The sequence below is a fragment of the Mchenga conophoros genome, linkage group LG14 (genome assembly GCF_057382185.1).
Source record: "Mchenga conophoros isolate Kocher_MC1m ecotype Shallow Benthic linkage group LG14, M_conophoros_male_GT1.1, whole genome shotgun sequence".
NCBI classification, from domain to species: Eukaryota; Metazoa; Chordata; class Actinopteri; order Cichliformes; family Cichlidae; genus Mchenga; species Mchenga conophoros.
The window spans coordinates 7,292,627-7,312,009 of NC_140539.1; the positions used below are offsets into that span (position 1 = coordinate 7,292,627).

General features: G+C 40.0%; 1 protein-coding gene across 1 annotated transcript in view; it reads right to left on the reverse strand.

The window, feature by feature from the left end:
- Positions 1-19,383, reverse strand: part of LOC146559174 (solute carrier family 12 member 9) — an 84,655-nt gene that overhangs the window by 55,425 nt on the left and 9,847 nt on the right. Inside the window, exons 5-6 of the mRNA XM_085244966.1 lie at positions 16,674-16,781; positions 16,482-16,593 (exon numbers count right to left, since the gene is read on the reverse strand). Of these exons, the coding sequence (XP_085101092.1) occupies positions 16,482-16,593; positions 16,674-16,781 (220 nt within the window). The remainder of the gene's footprint in view (positions 1-16,481; positions 16,594-16,673; positions 16,782-19,383) is intronic.

A 19,383-nucleotide genomic window follows, 5' to 3' on the forward strand; every position in this document is an offset into this window, starting at 1 on the left:
TGTCACTCAGCACCGGATCCACAAAGTGGCTGCGTTCAAGTATGCCAATGACACCACCATGGTTGAGCTCGTCTCTGATGGAACTGAGACAGGTAGAGAACTTGACCCGCTGGTGCTCAGAAAATAACCTGAATGTGCTCATAGCAAATGAACTCATAATGGACTTCAGGCGGCACACACAGATCCACTCCTCTCTCACTAGAAATGGAGAATGAGTGAAATCTGTGTCCCCACATCTCTGCTGACCTCACCTGGAACCACAACACAAATGCCCTGGGAAAAAGGCCCAAAAAGCAGCTGCACTTCCTCCATGTCCAGAGCACGAATAACCTGGTCCTGGTGCTAACTGGTGTCAACACGTCTGTTTGGTGATGGCCTGTAAAGACTACCATATCTTAACAGACATGGAAGCCTACCATGACCTGAATGACTAAAACCAACATAGTCATATTCTCTGTAAACAAGATCTCACACTGCTTCAATGATGTTGAGGTCTCGGCTCTGGGGAGGCCAGTCCATGGCTGATAGTGTTCAATTGTGTGTTTTTCTATCCAGCTGTGCTTTTATTGTATTGGAACTGTGTTTGTGATCATTGCCAAGCAGAAAAAATGAAGCCGTTGACAATCAGATGTTTTCTGGATCACATTGCAGGGTGCATTAGAGTCTGAGGGTACTCTTTTTTTCCACATTCACAGTTGCATCAATTTTGGCTGAAAATGCAGGATTCAAAACATGGCAGAGCCTCCACCATGTTTTTTAGATGGCTGTAGAAACTAACCATTATGTGCAGCAAAAGTTTCAAATTTGGATTCATCAGTGATGGAGTCCCGTTCTTGTATAACTTGGCATACATCAACCTGTTCTTGTTTCTCTTCTGCAAGAATGACTTCTTTACTGCAGCTCTTCCACTGAGACCATTTCTGATGAGCCTTAAGTGTCCTCCACCTGTTCAGTTTCCCCAAATGTTTCAAGGACACACTGCACACTGTGCTGAGATATGACATATTTTGGGCTAATAGCTCTTCAGGATACCCTTTAAAATTGTTATCTTTGGCAGTTTTCAAGTAAAGAAACGGAAGGAAATTACATGGGTGTTTTCTTTCCAAAAAAGGGGCTGGTAACAACATGCCTAACACGCCTATTTTAAATTGGTTCTTTGCCAAGTTGTGTTTTATGTGTAGCTGCAACACTGGTGCAGTTTACTCCTTTGCTTTGGATATCTGGAAGCAAAATATAAAGAAACAAGGGGTGGTTCAAGACTTTTGCACATCACTGTAGAATCTCACTGTAACATTGATGGAGAGAGATTCACTTCTCTGTTTGCAACAGAGATGGTGGTATGTAATGCTAAGACTTTTAATTAAAGACAATAGGTGATGATTATTTATTCCTTTAGATTTCAGAAACACATTTAATTCAATTTGTTTTCAGGCAAAAACAAATTCCAAGACCTGCACTATCAAGAACACCTTTAAAGTGGATATGAAACTCTTCAAGTATAACGGCTATGTCTAACCTTATTCCCCAGACAATCGCTTCACTTTTGTACTGTTTTTAACATCTTAGCTACTTACTTTTGTTTTCCAACCTTCAAATTCTGCCCACATGACACTGCCATGTCTTCATACACTCCTGCCATTTCAGGAATTTGGGACCCAATGACTTGCTTTCATTTCTGATGGTAATGTCCCCAGAAGTGAACAATTTGGTGTGTTTCACTCAGCTAAGACACTTCAGCAGAAGCGACTTGTAAGTACAGAAGTACAGAAAAAGAGCAGATTGTGAGGCAGCGGCTCATTCCTTCTTCATCCTCAAATCAGTTAACCTAGGGGACCTGACTGCTCTGGGTCAGCAGCCACCCTGGCTCAGTTCTGTCAGATGAGCATTCTGTTAAAAGAAGTTTTTCCCTCTCCAGTCTTGCCAAGTGTTGCCCAAGGAGAAAATTGTTAGGTTTCTCCACATGACCTAGTAAGGTGTTAGGCTTTTATGTTACTTGGACTTGTGCAGCTTGAGCTCATTACTGATGATCCACCTTTTTCCATGAACTTCAAGTCCCTACTTCAGTGGATCTTTAAGCACATGTGTTGCACAACATCTTTCACTTCAGTCAGGAACAAAATTAAGTTAATTGTTGCATTCAACAAAGCAAAACCTACATGAGAGACTGATTAGCAGGAGCAATGGAGAAATCCTGATTTTTAATTTCTAGCATCCTTCATTCAACAGCAGTAACATCTAAATAATTACTTCTTTCAAAATCCACATGTACTGCCATTTTTAACCCTGACTTTCTATTAAAATATTACCGTTTGCAGATGGGATTTACTGTTGGTCTTCAACCTCCCTTCATCTTGACCTTAAATGTACTTTTACAGCACATCCAAGAGACACGAGGAGTGAGAAAGAGATGCACAGAGACAAAGCAACAGCCGAGAAGGAGAGGAACACAAAGTATAAAGGGAGGAAGAGAGGGGCCGTAAGAGTCAGCAAGAGATGGGGAGGATGGTTAAGTGCCCGCAGGGGAGTAGACTGTGGTTAAGGATTATTAAATGGGATCAATATCTAACAAGGCCTCTGCGTGCACAAACACACACACACACAACCTCCATCGCTTTTTTCCTTATCAATTCCTCAGTCGCCTGCCTTCCCTTTCTTCCCAACCCTTCACACGTTCTCGGCACATCTTAGCCTTTTCAGGAACCATCATCTTCTTTTATAAAATGTTTATCAAATCCTTTCCCCTCCAACATTGTCATCTTGTTTTTGCAGCAGCTCTTCATTTTCCATTTCCAATTTTCAGGGTTTTTTTATTCGGTCATTCTTTGCACCAACTTCCAATTTCCAGCGTCTTGTTTTTATTACTCGATCATTTGCAACTGATGCTTTTAACAAAGCATGACTGATGTGGGGTTCATGGTGAGGGGAAAGCCTTTTTATTAGGATTGCAAAAGACTCCAGTGAATAATTAACATTTTGAAGTGATGTGCATTAAATAAACTCACTGAACAGTTTGTGATGTGGTTATACCCAGACAGGGAAATATACTGTTACAAAAGGAGATGCTACAGAGTGGGCCTGTTTCAGTTAGTTGCAAAACTTTGCTGTTCCCCAACAATGAAGGCAAATGAGCAATTAGTGGCCTTGAATTTAAAATTTAGGGCATTGCCATCTACATTTTTTTGGGGGGCCAGAAGTAACCATTTATGGACAAGAGGACTGAGTGATCAGCTTGGTAGCCAGTAAGCTTGAGTAAAGGGTGCATCCAGTGGCTATATGAGTGAAATGCCTAGACACAGAGAGCAGACAGTGTTACTATTTTAGGAATACATCAAAATAACAGAAGCAAACAACTTTTTGCATGGTACTATATACATTTAGAACAATTAATCACACAAACAGCCAATTCATTCATCAGACATTTGCATTAAAATGCCACACACCACAAACATGGTATTGAGGTCCAGTTTTTTCAAATTAACTAAGGTGACACCTAACAGACAGCCATTTCATTTAGCTACCTGTGTTGGCAGCAACTTTTCACTCAAGGTAACAGTTAACCTTGTTAACCTTATGACTCCTAGGGAACCCTAGCTGGCCTACCCTGGCCCTAACCAAAACTGGAATTCATACCAGACTTGTTTCTACTATAAAGTTGTGCCGTTCAAATGGGAATCTATGTTAATGAGACTCACTTTGGGAGTTAACCTCAAAGGGCCACTTGAGGAACTGCAGCTTTTGCTGTTGTTGGTAACAATTTTTAAGTCGGGCTGCTTGTAATAGCTTCAAAAAGTCAATACAATGGCCTATAGAAATTTAGTTAAAAATAAAGAAATCAGTTCTGTTTCTTTTCCTTATGAAATCTAATATGAGCAGAAATTTACAGATACAATTTCAAACAAACCCTGGAAGCTCCAGAACAGCTCTATTGTTTCTATTATCACAAATGAGCTTAAACAGTTTATCGGAGTGAAAATGTTCTTTTACTTACAAGGTACAAGTTACAGAGGTGAAATATGGACTTTGAGTAGATGAGATAAAATCCTATATTAGCATAAGAGTCCATATTTCACCTCTGTACTTGTACCATGGTGTAAGTAAAAGAAAACTATTATTATTATTATTTATAATTCAAGTTTAGTGCATCCCACAGACAACAGGTGAGGTAGCCATCAATTATAATGAGCTTCCTCATATCCATCACGGACAACACAAATGCCTGCCAAACCATTTTAAATGAAAAGCCCAGCGTCCACACCTCTCTGTGACCCAAATCCTCCCTTTCTCTCCTCTGTCTAAAGCCCTTTACTCCTGTGTCTCTCCTTCCCATTGCTGTAGCTTTTTATCCCGAGAGGACATGTTGTCGAAAACTTGGCCTGTGCCGCCGTCATTGTTACCACCTCCTCAAAAACTGGGACGGCAGCGAGAAAAAGAAGAGAGAGTGGGCGAAAGTGACTGGAATCTCTGCGGCAGAGAGATAGGAGGTGACTAACAAAAGGAGGGAATGCAGCTGTGTGGACGGATGAATGAATGATAGACAGGGAGGAGAGAGAAACTGGAAATGGAAGCCAAGAATGCTGCTGTGGGGTGATAGCACCAGGAGAAAGGGATGGGGAGAAGGAGGTGAGTGAGGATAAGAGCATAAGGAAGTGACTACACAGTGGACAATGAGGAAGAGAAGGCCAGAACAAGCACAAGAATCAGCACACAATAAGTTAATAGACTACAGAAATAAGCATATGTAAGCTCATGTATACTTTAGCTTTGCAACGCCGCCACAAAGAGGGGGCCTAGGAAGTATAAGTGTAGTTTTTGTGGTCTTTTTTGTGGTTTCTAGTCTTTTTACTTTTGCATCAACAGAATGAGATACAAGACAGCTCAGATATTTTGGCAAACATTAAAAAGCAAAACAAAAAAAACCTTACCATTAGCTAAATGACTGATATTTACTACAGAGACTTTGTATCTTTTTTTAAATATTAAAAAGTGACTGTTTTGCCCAAAGCTGGAAAAAAGAAACTGCAATCAAGAGTCAGATCAGATGAAATTCTTCTGTAGCTTTCCATTTTGGACTTTTAGTGTGCCATAAATGCATATGCCAACATCATACTGTCTTTACAGTTCTATAAATGTACCTCTCTTTTTATGGTTTTTAGGTGTTTTGAAGTTCAAAGGCATGATTTTCTCTATGTACCACAACATGCATCATGTCCTGTTTGGTAAGACTAGACCTCTATGTTCCCCACTTTCTCATTTGATTAGGTTAGTTTGAGCTCCCTCAGTTCTGTTTCCATCTCTGTATATGTGATCTTGGACTCTAAATGAGCATACTTGCATAATTTAGAGTTACTTTGTTAATCCTACAGTAATACTGTGTGCAGCCCCTCAGTTCATCCACTTAAATAAATCCCCCCCCCCCTTTAAGCCAACTTCTTCTGATTGGATAGGCCTCATGCACCTGCCTGAAATGCCATTTCAAGATATCCCCTCCCCATGTCATGACACAATACAAAAATCCTTATGTAAAACAGAAATTCTGCTTGACCACTCTGAGTACCTTGGCTAAATCGTGTCTGTCTTCTTGATACTTCCACTGTGGGACACCTAAGCCGAAACTCTGAAATCCTACACGTGCTGGCTTTAAGCACAAATTTGAAATTGCATGTGTAGCACGCTGGTTTGCTTGGGTGCCAATATTCAAATGGAGAGCTGTGTAATTCTCTGATCAGTCACACTTGCTTTTGCAAACTCTATCTTAATAGCTTGTGGCCCACCCTTAGGCCACAGTCATTTAGTGGGAGACAGTAAAAAACCCTCAATTCTTAAAAAACAAAAAAGTTGAGTTGTAGGACTTGATCTACACAGAAGGTGCAGAAGCAACAGAGGAGATGATATTGAATAATTAAAAAAGTAAACACAAGCATGAAAGGTAATCCGCGCTAGGGGAGGGACGGTTAAAATATAGGATAGGAAGGCAGTAGAATGGAAATTGGCAGTGCGTGGGAGAAGACAAGAGACCGCAGACATACAGTGAAGTGTTTGGAAGAATAGCCAATGGAAAAAAGTGTTAAGCTCTGTGAAGAAAGATGTGTTTTCTAGAAAAGTGAGGGGAATTAGACACTGTGTGTGTGAGTGTGTGTGTGAGCGAGAGAGTAGAGGGGACAACAGAGGAGCTAGATGAGAGCGAGAGGCACTTCAGGGGGTGTATGGATTGCGCATGCATTTACAAAGCTGCATGTCAGAGATAGCACCACAAAAGGAGGCCCAGCAGATTCAAATTAATATAATTATCAAGTCGGTTATTAATACAAAAGCTTCTATAGCATAGGGCGGATTAGCCCACAGGTCACTCATGCACTGTGCTGCGCTCACACAAACACAAAGACGTCAATCAAGCAAAGACAGAAACCCCGACTACATGACTTTAACCTGTTAAGACTCAGCCCAATAATAATAATAATAATAATAATAATAACCATCATCATCAGCTTGGAAAAGCACATTGAGTTGTCATGCATTTCATTATCCACACACACATTACCAAAAGAGCTTGATAAAGTAGCGACAGGGCAATCTGTCATGGCTGGCTGGCTGGTCACATGAGGTTAATAGATTCCCCTTTATCTCCTATCCCCTCAGACTACATCGCCATCATCTGCAGCCCCTCTTACCATAGTGGCATATCATCAGCGATAATCTCAAAACAGACGAAATGCAGCCGCTCGATTAATGGTGACCTGAAAAACAGTTGGACAGTTTTTCCATCCAAATAGGCTTCATTTTCTTTGCAGTGCTAATAGCTGCAAAGGACAAAATGTGCTCTTAAAAAGTACATATGCAAAGTCAATCTTTCAGTGAAGGCCTTCGCACTTTTTTATATTTTGAAATATTTTATAATGATGTGGCATTGCTAAACTATAATAACTGAATCCATCAAACTTCAAAAGTCCATTCTGATTTATACTTAAAATAAAAATCCAACTCAGTTACTTTCTCTGCATGGAAGTGACTGATCACACTGCTAGGAAATTACAGGAAGGAAAAAAAGAAAAAAAAAAATCTGTGAGCCCTCCACCTACAGCTCATAACAGAAAAGTTCAGCTAGCTGAAGCACATCATACATTAGTTCATGTTAAAACCGAGCCTGAACCATCTGAAGCTGTCAGTGCCACGGTGAATGATCTTATCCCTCGTTATAATGAGCACACGCTGACGATCGCTCACACCTAAGACAAGAGAGATGCTGCAAGAGCGGTACACACAGACTCAGGTAGGCAGCTATCAAGAAGCATTTTCAACAGCCCTTTTCTCACCTCCCTAACATTTACTTTTAAATACTCACAATCTTAACTGCTTGGCTTTTAAAAGCTATGATGGAGAGCTACAATTTGCAGAGGGTAGCAATTTAGAAGAAGAGCTCTGTGTAAAGGTTGGTCTGTCTGTCGAAATCTTTCAAAGAAGAGCTGCAGTTTGTAGAGAGAGCGTCACTGCCACACTTTGGACAACTTGTGGAACAGCAGGCAGAGGGTGTTCTGTTTTTGCTTTTATGGACAGACATTGGAGAACTTCAAAGAAAAGTAACCTGGCCATATTAGTGCCAGACATGGACATGGCCAAGATGACCTACTCATGTTTCTACAGAATAGAGAAGAACGGTGATTTAAGAGACTAAACATGGCACAGTTGTTGGTGGCAGACAGTAAGCAGCACTGGTCTGAGTGAAAAGACTTTGTTGATGCTAGAGATCAAAGGAGAATGGCCAGAATACTTTCAACTGACTGGGGGTCAACAGTAGCTCAAACAACCACTTGTTACAACCAAAGTATACAAAAGAGCATCTCTGAATGCTCAGCATGTTGAACCATAATCATCTACAGCAGCAGACGACCACACTAGGTGCCACTCCAGTTGCTAAGAACAAGAAAAAGAGAATACAATTTGCACAGATTCACTAAAATTGGGCAAGAGTCTTGATCTCTGAGTCTGATGAGTCTCAATTTCTGTTACAACAATCAGAATGCTGTTTCAGAATTTAGCATAAACCACACAAAGCATGAATCCATCCTGCATTGCATCAATAATTGAGATTCAACAGGTTCTACAGCTGCATTGTGGAGAGCACACTGACCAGCTGCATCACTGCATGGTACGCAAACGCCTGCAGAGAATGATAACAACTGCGGAGAAGATCATCAGGACTCCACTGCCCTCTCTGCAGAGCATCTACCATCACAGAGTCTAAAGGAGAGCTGCCTCCATCCTGAAAGATTCCACAACCCCCAACATACAGGGAGTGCAGAATTATTAGCAAATGAGTATTTTGTCCACATCAACCTCTTCATGCATGTTGTCTTACTCCAAGCTGTATAGGCTCGAAAGCCTACTACCAATTAAGCATATGAGGTGATGTGCATCTCTGTAATGAGAAGGGGTGTGGTCTAATGACATCAACACCCTATATCAGGTGTGCATAATTATTAGGCAACATCCTTTCCTTTGGCAAAATGGGTCAAAAGAAGGACTTGACAGGCTCAGAAAAGTCAAAAATAGTGAGATATCTTGCAGAGACCTGACATGGGCTGCCCACATTCAGGTCCAGACCAAAAAAGCTAGGCAGCGCCTGTATCACCTACGACAACTGAGGAAATTCAGGGTCTCTCCAAAGATCCTCAGGATTTTCTATACAGGCGCTGTGGAGAGCATCCTCACACAGAACATGACATCGTGGTTTGGGAACAGCTGTGTGAAGGACCAAAAAGCTCTCCAGAGAGTGATCCGTACAGCAGAACGCTGCTGCAGGATTGCTCTCCCCCCGCTTCAGGACACCTACACCAGGAGATGCCGGACTAGAGCAGCGCAGATACTGAAGGACCCGTCCCATCCTGGCAACAAACTGTTCCAACTTCTGCAATCTGGTAGAAGGTTCCGCATCTTCCGGGCAAGGACAGAGAGACTCAAGAGGAGCTTCTATCCCCAAGCCATCCATGCCTTAAACACACACACCCGCCCGCTCACATCATCTCACATCATCTATAATTGACCGAGACAGGACTCTCTTCCAGACACTAAACCAAGGAACAATGTACATTTCAAATTCCTTTAATTTTAAATATGTTTATATTGTCTATCCTGTAAAATAGTCAGATGTCTATTCATATTAATGTACAGAATTCACCTGCTTGCTGCTACTACTGCACATTCACCCAATGTACATACTATATAAATATATATATATATATATATATATATATATATATATATATAAATAATGTTCTTCCTCTACAGCCCCCCCCCTATTTTTGTACATGTCGAGGAGCATGTCAGGCTACATTTCACTGTGTGTTATACTTGTATAACTATGCATGTGCCAAATAAAGAACCTTGAACCTTGAACCTTGAAGAGGGATGCAGCAGTCTCAAAATTGCAAAGCTTCTGAAGCATGATCATCGAACAATCAAGCGTTTCATTCAAAATAGTCAACAAGAAGCGTGTGGAAAAACCAAGGCGCAAAATAACTGCCCATGAACTGAGAAAAGTCAAGCGTGCAGCTGCCAAGATGCCACTTGCCACCAGTTTGGCCATATTTCAGAGCTGCAACATCACTGGAGTGCCCAAAAGCACAAGGTGTGCAATACTCAGAGACATGGCCAAGGTAAGAAAGGCTGAAAGACGACCACCACTGAACAAGACACACAAGCTGAAACGTCAAGACTGGGCCAAGAAATATCTCAAGACTGGTTTGTCTAAGGTTTTATGGACTGATGAAATGAGAGTGAGTCTTGATGGGCCAGATGGATGGGCCCGTGGCTGGATTGGTAAAGGGCAGAGAGCTCCAGTCCGACTCAGACGCCAGCAAGGTGGAGGTGGAGTACTGGTTTGGGCTGGTATCATCAAAGATGAGCTTGTGGGGCCTTTTCGGGTTGAGGATGGAGTCAAGCTCAACTCCCAGTCCTACTGCCAGTTTCTGGAAGACACCTTCTTCAAGCAGTGGTACAGGAAGAAGTCTGCATCATTCAAGAAAAACATGATTTTCATGCAGGACAATGCTCCATCACACGCGTCCAAGTACTCCACAGCGTGGCTGGCAAGAAAGGGTATAAAAGAAGAAAAACTAATGACATGGCCTCCTTGTTCACCTGATCTGAACCCCATTGAGAACCTGTGGTCCATCATCAAATGTGAGATTTACAAGGAGGGAAAACAGTACACCTCTCTGAACAGTGTCTGGGAGGCTGTGGTTGCTGCTGCACGCAATGTTGATGGTGAACAGATCAAAACACTGACAGAATCCATGGATGGCAGGCTTTTGAGTGTCCTTGCAAAGAAAGGTGGCTATATTGGTCGCTGATTTGTTTTTGTTTTGTTTTTGAATGTCAGAAATGTATATTTGTGAATGTGGAGATGTTATATTGGTTTCACTGGTAAAAACAAATAATTGAAATGGGTATATATTTGTTTTTTGTTAAGTTGCCTAATAATTATGCACAGTAATAGTCACCTGCACACACAGATATCCCCCTAAAATAGCTAAAACTAAAAACAAACTAAAAACTACTTCCAAAAACATTCAGCTTTGATATTAATGAGTTTTTTGGGTTCATTGAGAACATGGTTGTTGTTCAATAATAAAATTATTCCTCAAAAATACAACTTGCCTAATAATTCAGCCCATACTCCCTGTAGACTGTTCAGTCTTCTGCCCTCGGGACGAAGGCTCAGAAGTGTGAAATCTAGAACATCCCGACTCAACAACTCCTTCTTCCCCACTGTTATCAGACTCTTGAACAGCTGACCTATTTTTAACAACATTAATAATTTTTGCACATTAGGTCATCTTGCATATTAAGCCAGTATATTAAGCTAATAGCTCTTTTGCACACACATCCACTTCAAACTTAAATTTTTTGTCTTCATTTATCTCTTCTATTTGTATATATTAACCGGCATCTGTGTGTGGACAGCAAAAAAAGAATTTCATTGCACAGAGAAATGCTTTCTTTGTACATATGACAATAAACACTTTGAATCCTTGAATTGGTAGTGATAGTCTAATTATGTGGGGCATACTTTCTTTGCACTTTTTGTGCCCTTCAGTGCCCAGTGAGAATTATTTAAACACCATAAGCAAACCAAGTATTGTTTCTGATCATGTTCATCACTTTATGACCACAGTACACTGATTTTCTAAGACTGTTCTCAAACAGGTCTCTCGGACATGACAATGAGTTCACTGTACTCAGATTGCCTCCATAGTCACCAGATCTCAATCCAGTAGAACACCTTTGGAATCTGATACAATGGGAGACTGGCATCATAGATGAAAAGCCGACAAATTTGCAGTAACTGTGAGATGCTATTATGTCAACATAAACAAAAATCTTCCCCCACCTTGTTTAGTTTATGCGAAGAAGAATTAAGACAGTTCTCAGGGCAAAAGTGGGTTCAACTTGGTACTAGCAAGTTGTACCTAATAAAATGTTAGCTGAGTGCATTTGTCAATGCTTATGGTGCCTAGGGCAATAGTATCGCTGTTTTGGGATAAATGTTACATCAATTAGTGAGCGTTTTCTAGATCTTAAGGTGGCAAATACTATTTAGTCTCAGAGATATACAGAAGGTCTCCTTTAGCATCATGTGACATTTCTGTCATCATGTTTTAACCAAAGCCACAATGTTTTAATAAATTTTAATATGCAGTTTTGTAGTATAAGTCAAGCTAGTAAGAGTAAAAGAAAAATTGAAATTCTACTCTGACATCCCTGAGATCCAGCATCCATCCAAATGAGGTCTATATATGCACTAAGCTAAACTACCTATTGACAATCTACAAAGTTTAATAAATAGCTGCACCATCATAATAACCATCCAGATAATGTTCATAGATTAAAAAACTATTTTTAACCAATTAGTAGACTTTATTTAATTTTTCTGCAACAATTAACTCAAATTTAATCAACTAAAAATTCATAATTTATTAACAAAGTGCTATCAAGTGTTTGATAATTGAAGCAAATATATTTCAGATCAGGACAATTTGGCTAGCCAGAAAAAAAACAAGTGTAATTGACTTTGACTTGACGTGAATAACTTGTGAGGATTTTTAGTATCTTGATAATAATCAGTCTGTTTTGTTTTGTTTTTAAACCATAAAATGAAGACATAGTTATTGTAGTTACATCACAACATCTGGGGGTAGTTTTCACCAAGTATACACTCTGAATAGGTGTATGAGACCTGCATTCATAATGGATGGCAGTTTTTTTCCCTCATTTCTGGAACCATTTGCACTTGAAAAATAGATGTTACTTGAATTCTCGCAGTGTGATAAATATGGGTCTTCCAGCAATTTCCTTGCAGAAATTCAATAAAGTTTTATGATGCACTTCAGGTATTGTTGGTAATATTTTTCAAGGAGTGAGCCAGCTTAATGTAGCAGAAATAGCAGTGAAGGTTTAAAATAAATGGGTTTTTTTTTTTGCAAGCGGGAGATGATGTACAAGGCAGCTCACTACTTACAAGCAGGTAATGTCTATAAGCTCCTGTTTGCACCATGAGAAAATGAAAGCTGAATCTTAAAATGGACTGTTCAGTGTCCCCTGACACCACAAGCACACTAATTAGCTGATGGTAGCAACTAGTGAGCAAATTAATACAGTCTTAAGAGTTTGCACAAAACATTGGTCTGGTGATTCACTCACCCACCCCACACCACAGATTGCACAGACTATTGCATAAATTGTGGAAAGTACAAACAGTGAATTCCAGCTTCTTACAGGCAAAAGACTACAACGTGAAAAAACTACTTCTTTCAATAGGATGAGAAAAGCCAACATGCCAAAGTATGCAACTGGTTTAAAGTTAAAATTAGCAACCATCCTTTTCCATGTTTTCCACAATTAAACACATTTAAAGTCAAAAATCTCAAAGTCAGATACCTGAACCACACAAGGAGGAACAGAAATACCAGCAGTTCTAGGAAATGACTTCATATTAACCTCAATAAACCAAATGATCCTAAGCAAACTAACGAAAATAAAAGAAATGATTTACCAGGCATGAAACCTGCTGTACGCAACCTTACACCACGTGTGCCGATGTCTCCTTCTTTGTTGGAAAGATTGCACGGTTCTGCAAATAAGTTGATGATTCACTTTCTGTCTCACTCATCTGTTCCTTTTACTGTCCTTTCATAGGAATCCTTTGCACTTCCTCTGTACAGTGAAGAAATAAGTCGTATGACCAGGTTTCTAAGAACAAGTGCAAACAAGTGCAAACAAGTACAAACAAGTGCATCACTGACTGATAAACATCGTCCGTCGTACATAAAACTCAGAACTAGGCGTCAGTTATGTTACACGTTTGTGCAGTTATATATGTTCTTGGTTTGTGGTCACCAACATTTTGGTTTGAACACACCTGACAGCCCTGTGTGACCAATTCATACAAATCTAATTGTTTTAATTGTTATTTATTCATTTTATAACATCATGGAGGTTTTTTTGTACATCAGTTATTTTGTATTGAATAACTGATTTTCTTTTGGCTAACGGTTTGAAAAGTTTTTGATGACCCTTTTTAAACGTTTTACCTTTAATCAGAGTTATAGCTTGCTCTAACTGGCTTGCTCTACCTGTTTGTCAATTAAGCAAACAACTTTTAACAATTTACTTACATTTAATTATTTTGAGGATTTAGTCTTCACTTTTAGTTTTGGTAATTAACATCGCCACTTACACTTGTTACGTCACACGTTCTAAGATTTACCACAGTAGTCTAAAAACTTTACATTGTAATGACGTGGCGGGAATGAGAATTGGCAACTCTGAGAGTACTCGGGTACAAGTTAGTCAGTGTAAAATCACCACTCTTCCACATCAAAAGGAGTCAGTTCGGATAGCTCAGGCATTGGACCAGGACACCTCCTGGGTTCTTCTTGAGGGAAGTGTTTAAGGCATTTCCAACTGGGGTCCCCTAAGTGGGTCCTCCCAGTTGGACATGCCTGAAGACACCCCGGGACATGTATAAGAGTTTCAGTTTCAGTGTAACTCTATGAGCTCCAGGTGTAGGCAGGGGAGAGGGAGGTCTGGGCTCTCTCCTCATACTGTTCCCCCCACAGCCCAGAAACAGATGAGCAGTGAGGAAAAAAAAAAAGCAAAAAAAGGATGTACACTAGTGGATTAGCAGTTTTCTTACTTCCCTATTAAATATTAGCCACTTACAAAAACTCAGTAAGCTATCCGTTTCATTTCTTTATTACTTTCAGCTAGTATTCAGTGTTCATTCAGTATACAATCAATCTGTATTCCTACTGTGTACACATACACATTTAGATCAGAGAATACGTCACCACCAACATACACGTTTTCATCCCCGATACGAGTCATGTGAGAATGGCCTACTCTAGTGATAAACACAAGGTTACCTTTGTCATAATTTGTTATAATACAACACACAATATGTGTGCATTTAAATAGCTACATCATGAAAAGGATATATGAACATTGGTGATTCTAGAAAAACACATTCAACAGTGCAGATGTAGAGAAAGTGTGTTAAGAAGCTTCTTGTCACCAAGTATATGTGTATGGTAGGCAGATACAGGGAGGGCGCTGCAGCAGAGTAAATGGTGGCAGTATTGATCTCCGATGCTCTTTTATAGCCCTGTCATGTCAGTTTAGCACCTTGGCAACATTCGCTTTAAAGCTGCATCAATTCTGAACTCTGACTTTCAGCAAAAGGCAGATAGAACGAGACATTTAGAGTGAGGAAGACAAAGGACAGCTAACCAGAGAAAAGCAAGTGGTAATTGCTACATCAAGAACTTAATGTACCTAACCTTAAGTATGAAATGAAAACATTTCACACTTAACAACATACCTGGATTTAATGATGCTTTTACTTTTATAAAAAAAAAAAATCACACTTGAGCCACTATATAGTAACATCAGTCACTAGAGCAAACATACTGAACAACATATAAAAGATATGAGAATCCCAAATGTGTTTCCATTATAATGGTTGGCTTGATTAACTGACACCTGGTATTGATAACATCTCGCTGGAATGAATGGTTTTGAAATCGGCCTCCTCTGACGCTCCAATTCTGCGTGGTGAAGCAGAAAATGAACCCTCTCTGCATTATCTGACACTTTATGAGTATTGGATCGCTGAAGGGAAAATGTGCTGTGTCCACTACTACAGCACTGCATTTGAACTCAAAGATTTCAGCAATATGAACGGCTCTGTGAACACTGGGCTGTTACACTTAGGGATGAGTACTGAGGCACTGTGTGAAACTGGTAAAAAAAACCACCATACTGGTTAGTACCATAGTATTGCTGCTGTTGTTATTCATGCAACCTTAATTCTTCCTTATACAAAGCCACCAGGGTCGAGAACAAATGTAAAGTTGCTGTGTGTTTACAGCTCTCTGATAACTGCTGATCCAATATTTTAAGACAACAGAGCTACATGAATGAGAGGTTCCTTTACCAGAGCCTTGATGGGATTAACTAAACTAAAAATGCAATACCTCTGGTTGCAAAAAGCGACGACACTTCACAAACAATTTCCTAACGTCACCAACATTCTTTATACTGTTTGTGGTTACTACTCAGGACAGAGTTGGCTTTGATTTAAAACACGTCTTTAAATGTTCCTAACTGATCACAAGTACCTGTCACAGATTCTCAGTGATTACATGCAGGGAACAAGAAAAAACACTGTCACATGTTTACTGGTAAAGCTTTTTAATGGTAGATAGAGTGGTTGTTGTATAGTGTTTTTCTACTCTATTTGACAACTCAAAGCACTATATACTAAAAACCTCAGTCTCCCATTCACACAGGCTTTTTTCCTATGCGGGAGCTTTCTATCCAACATTCACACTTCGATGAATGTAGAGCAAATCAGTGAACAGTACATGGTATCAGGGATACTTTGACATGCAGACTGGAGCAGCAAGGGATCAAACCACAAACCTTCAAATTCTAGCTCCTCCTGAGCTACAGCCAGCCCAAGTTCAATCAAAACCTTCATGGATAAAAGCCAACTAAATTCTTTGAGCACTCGACCTAAACAAGCTTAAACATGTAGAACTATCTTTTCACCTGCTTCCATCCAACACAGTCCAAGTGGATATGAAGTGTGTGTCTCATGAAGGCTGCTATAGCCTGATCTGCAACTTGGAACTGTAAACGTCCGTGAGCACTTTTCTCTAATAGTAACACTGTGATGCAGAGGGCGTGTTTAAAGGGCTGGTAGAGGTGACTGTGGCCTCACGGGGTCCATAACAAGCTAGAAAGATTTGAGTTTGCCTGTTTCAGTGTGAGCTGCCATGACAATTCCAGAAAATTTATTTTGTGGTAATAAACTACATGTTCACTGGCACTACAGGAACATTACCAAACGACCTCATATCTCGTTACAATCAGGTTGAGATTCCATTCAAAAGTAATAATTTCAGACCAACGTTTTTACTGACCGATCGCAGGTGCAGGCGACCAGCACGCTGAGCATGATGTAGACGATGAAGGTGAAGATTACGGCTGTGATGGTGCCCCGGGGAATGGAGTAGCTGGGATTCTTCAGGTCACCTGATGGATAATGCAGGTTTTATGGTGTATGTTCTGACACAGGTAACCAGGCGGCACACACACAACATCTGTTCACTTACCTGACATGTTGGAGCCGGCCATGATCCCCGTGCAGCCGTTGAACATGACGGCGAACACGGTGGCGAAGGTCATCGTGGTTTGCGTTGTGTAATCTACAGTGTAATCAGCTGCAGGAAGACATATGAACAGATACAGCCCTGGAGTCAATGCTTTTATCGACACCACCACTCTTCAAAGAAAACTTCAATCTGCTGCACCTGCCTGCCCATCCAGCTTCATCATGTTTTGGAGCATTAGAGAAAGCAATCCTTTGTAAAGCTTCTCTGCTGTTTACAGAGCGCCATCAAATCTATCACATGATTTATTTCGAAAAATTCAATTTTGCAGCTCCAATCTGTGAGACATCTATTCTCTGTCTTCTCTATTTGTATCAGACAAAACAATTGGGAGTGCACATCCTATCTAAGAACAAGACAGACTTGTGATCACCGTTCAGTGATATAAAAGCTCAGTGTCAATGGTTTCCTGGCCTTTGCTCTGTATAATCTCAGTGAGGGCGGATAGCACTTATTTGGTCTGTGCTCAATGTGAGCACGCATCTGCTGCTTAAAACTTCTGTCTGCAAGGGGCAGCCAATTAGTTAGAAATGCAACAGCCATTGCACAGCAAGCACGTGTGAAAAATAACACAAAATTCCAAATTTTTTGGATGCAAACTTGTCATCTAACGGATGTACACACCGAAAGCATTCATTCTAAAAAAATGAACCGTGAAAAAACATGAAGTTCACATCAAGCAATGATGTCAAGCTTGGTTCGAAAAAATAAACGCTGCAAATTCATCCAGCGACATCATGCAGTCGGTGTGAATGGCTGCATTAATAGGCAAGTCCAAAAAATATTTCTAATGCACAAATTATTTGCACAGATTTAACATGTTTGGTGTGTAAAGGTCTTAAGCAGAAAGGAGGCAATCAACTGAGCTGCTGAACCAAGGCCCAGGATAAGAAAGTGATGCACTATTTTGAACTGTGAGGCATGCAAAGCCACTATAGTAGGCTCCATAAATAAAACCTTGCCACTTGGAAATGAGCATGACAGGGTCCCTTTTCAGGGAGGTACACAACAAATAAAAGCTCAGTACTGATGTTGTCACTGATGGAATAAAAAGTCAAATGTTTTGCTGCAGAACAATTTTCAGTCAAATCCTAGCACAACCTTTTATTTTACAAGCATTTGTGCATGTGTGTGTGTGCGTGCATGTGCGTCCTCATACTGAAAACAGGGATTATCCAAAGATGTGTGTTTAATAGCTGCCACGTGTGCATGCCTGAGTTAGAGCAATTAGCTCACAAATCATGTGCTTTACAGTAAGGCAGTGCAAACACAGAGCAGCGCTTGGTTTGGCTTCTGTGAATATTAAGATCCTGGACACATGTATAACCTCTAATTACGAAGCTTTCCTTTTCAGTCAGCAGTAAAATGAAAAAAAAAAAAAAATTAATGTGCTTTTAGGAAAGCAGCCACTGTCAGAAGAATGACACCATTTTCTCCACAACAGCGACTTCCGCTGGTTGGTGTTTACACTTCACATGTTTGGCTGAGATTGCAGGGAATAGAGTCAAATCAGTCCAAAGGTAACAAAACCTGCCGACCAGCATGTATGAAGCTCACTTATTAACATGCTGCATTTCATTTTCCGAGATTTTGGAATGAAGAAAAAAAAAGAAGAAAAAAAAAAAAACTTAAGCCGAATACACAGTGGAAGCAATTTGCTGATTATGCATCGCTTTGAAGCTGCCAGTAGGTCTCTTGCGGACATGCAAGGCTTCAGCTGCCTAGGTTACCCCCTAATGTATTTACTAACAAGTAATACGTCAACTGTTTTCTTCACTCTGATTGGTAGTCTCTTCACTTGCCCATTGGACCTGCGCACATCGCGTCATCAGCAGTTATTTTGCCCATAGTCGCTTGAGGTCACCTAATAGACTTCACTTTCTATTAGGGCTGAACGATTATGGAAAATAATCTAATTGCGATTTTTTGCCCCAATATTGCGATTGCGATGCGATATGCGATTATTTTTTAAGGTATTTGTCTTCTGTATTATTAAACAAAGACAAGCAATACATCATATAGTATGGCCAATACTATATTACATTAATTTTAAACTGTTCTTTCCTGGAAGACAGACCTCTGTTATGATGACATGAGGTGATGCATGAATTGATGACTGACATTTTTATTTAACTTCTTCAATCACAACAGTATATTTGAACATACACAATAGTTTATTTTTAGCTTACAAACATCTGAGCATAAAGTGCTGACAAGGAACCCTGGTGTAAACATTAAAATGAAAGTCAGTACAATGTGCAGATTGCAGAAATATACATAAAAAAAATCAGTGGCTTTACCACACTCAGTTTTTCGACATCTGTGAACTACTAGACAGTCATTAAATTAAAAAATAATATTAAATAAATAAAACTAATAAATAAAAAATACACACAGCTTACTGATCTTTGCAGTCAGTAACATTACACATAAAGTGCAAACATAATAGCAATTGTATAAACACACACACAAACACGCCTTTAAAATTTAAAGGCGTGAAATTGGACGGTCTAGTTCTGATTAGCGTCACCGCTGTCTCGGTGGAGTTTAATAAACTCGGCCGTCTGCTTCTTGCTATCTAAAATATAACCAGACACTGGTGTAAATTCTCGACTGTCTCATACTTCTGTTTAATAAGTTTTCTGTTTGACGT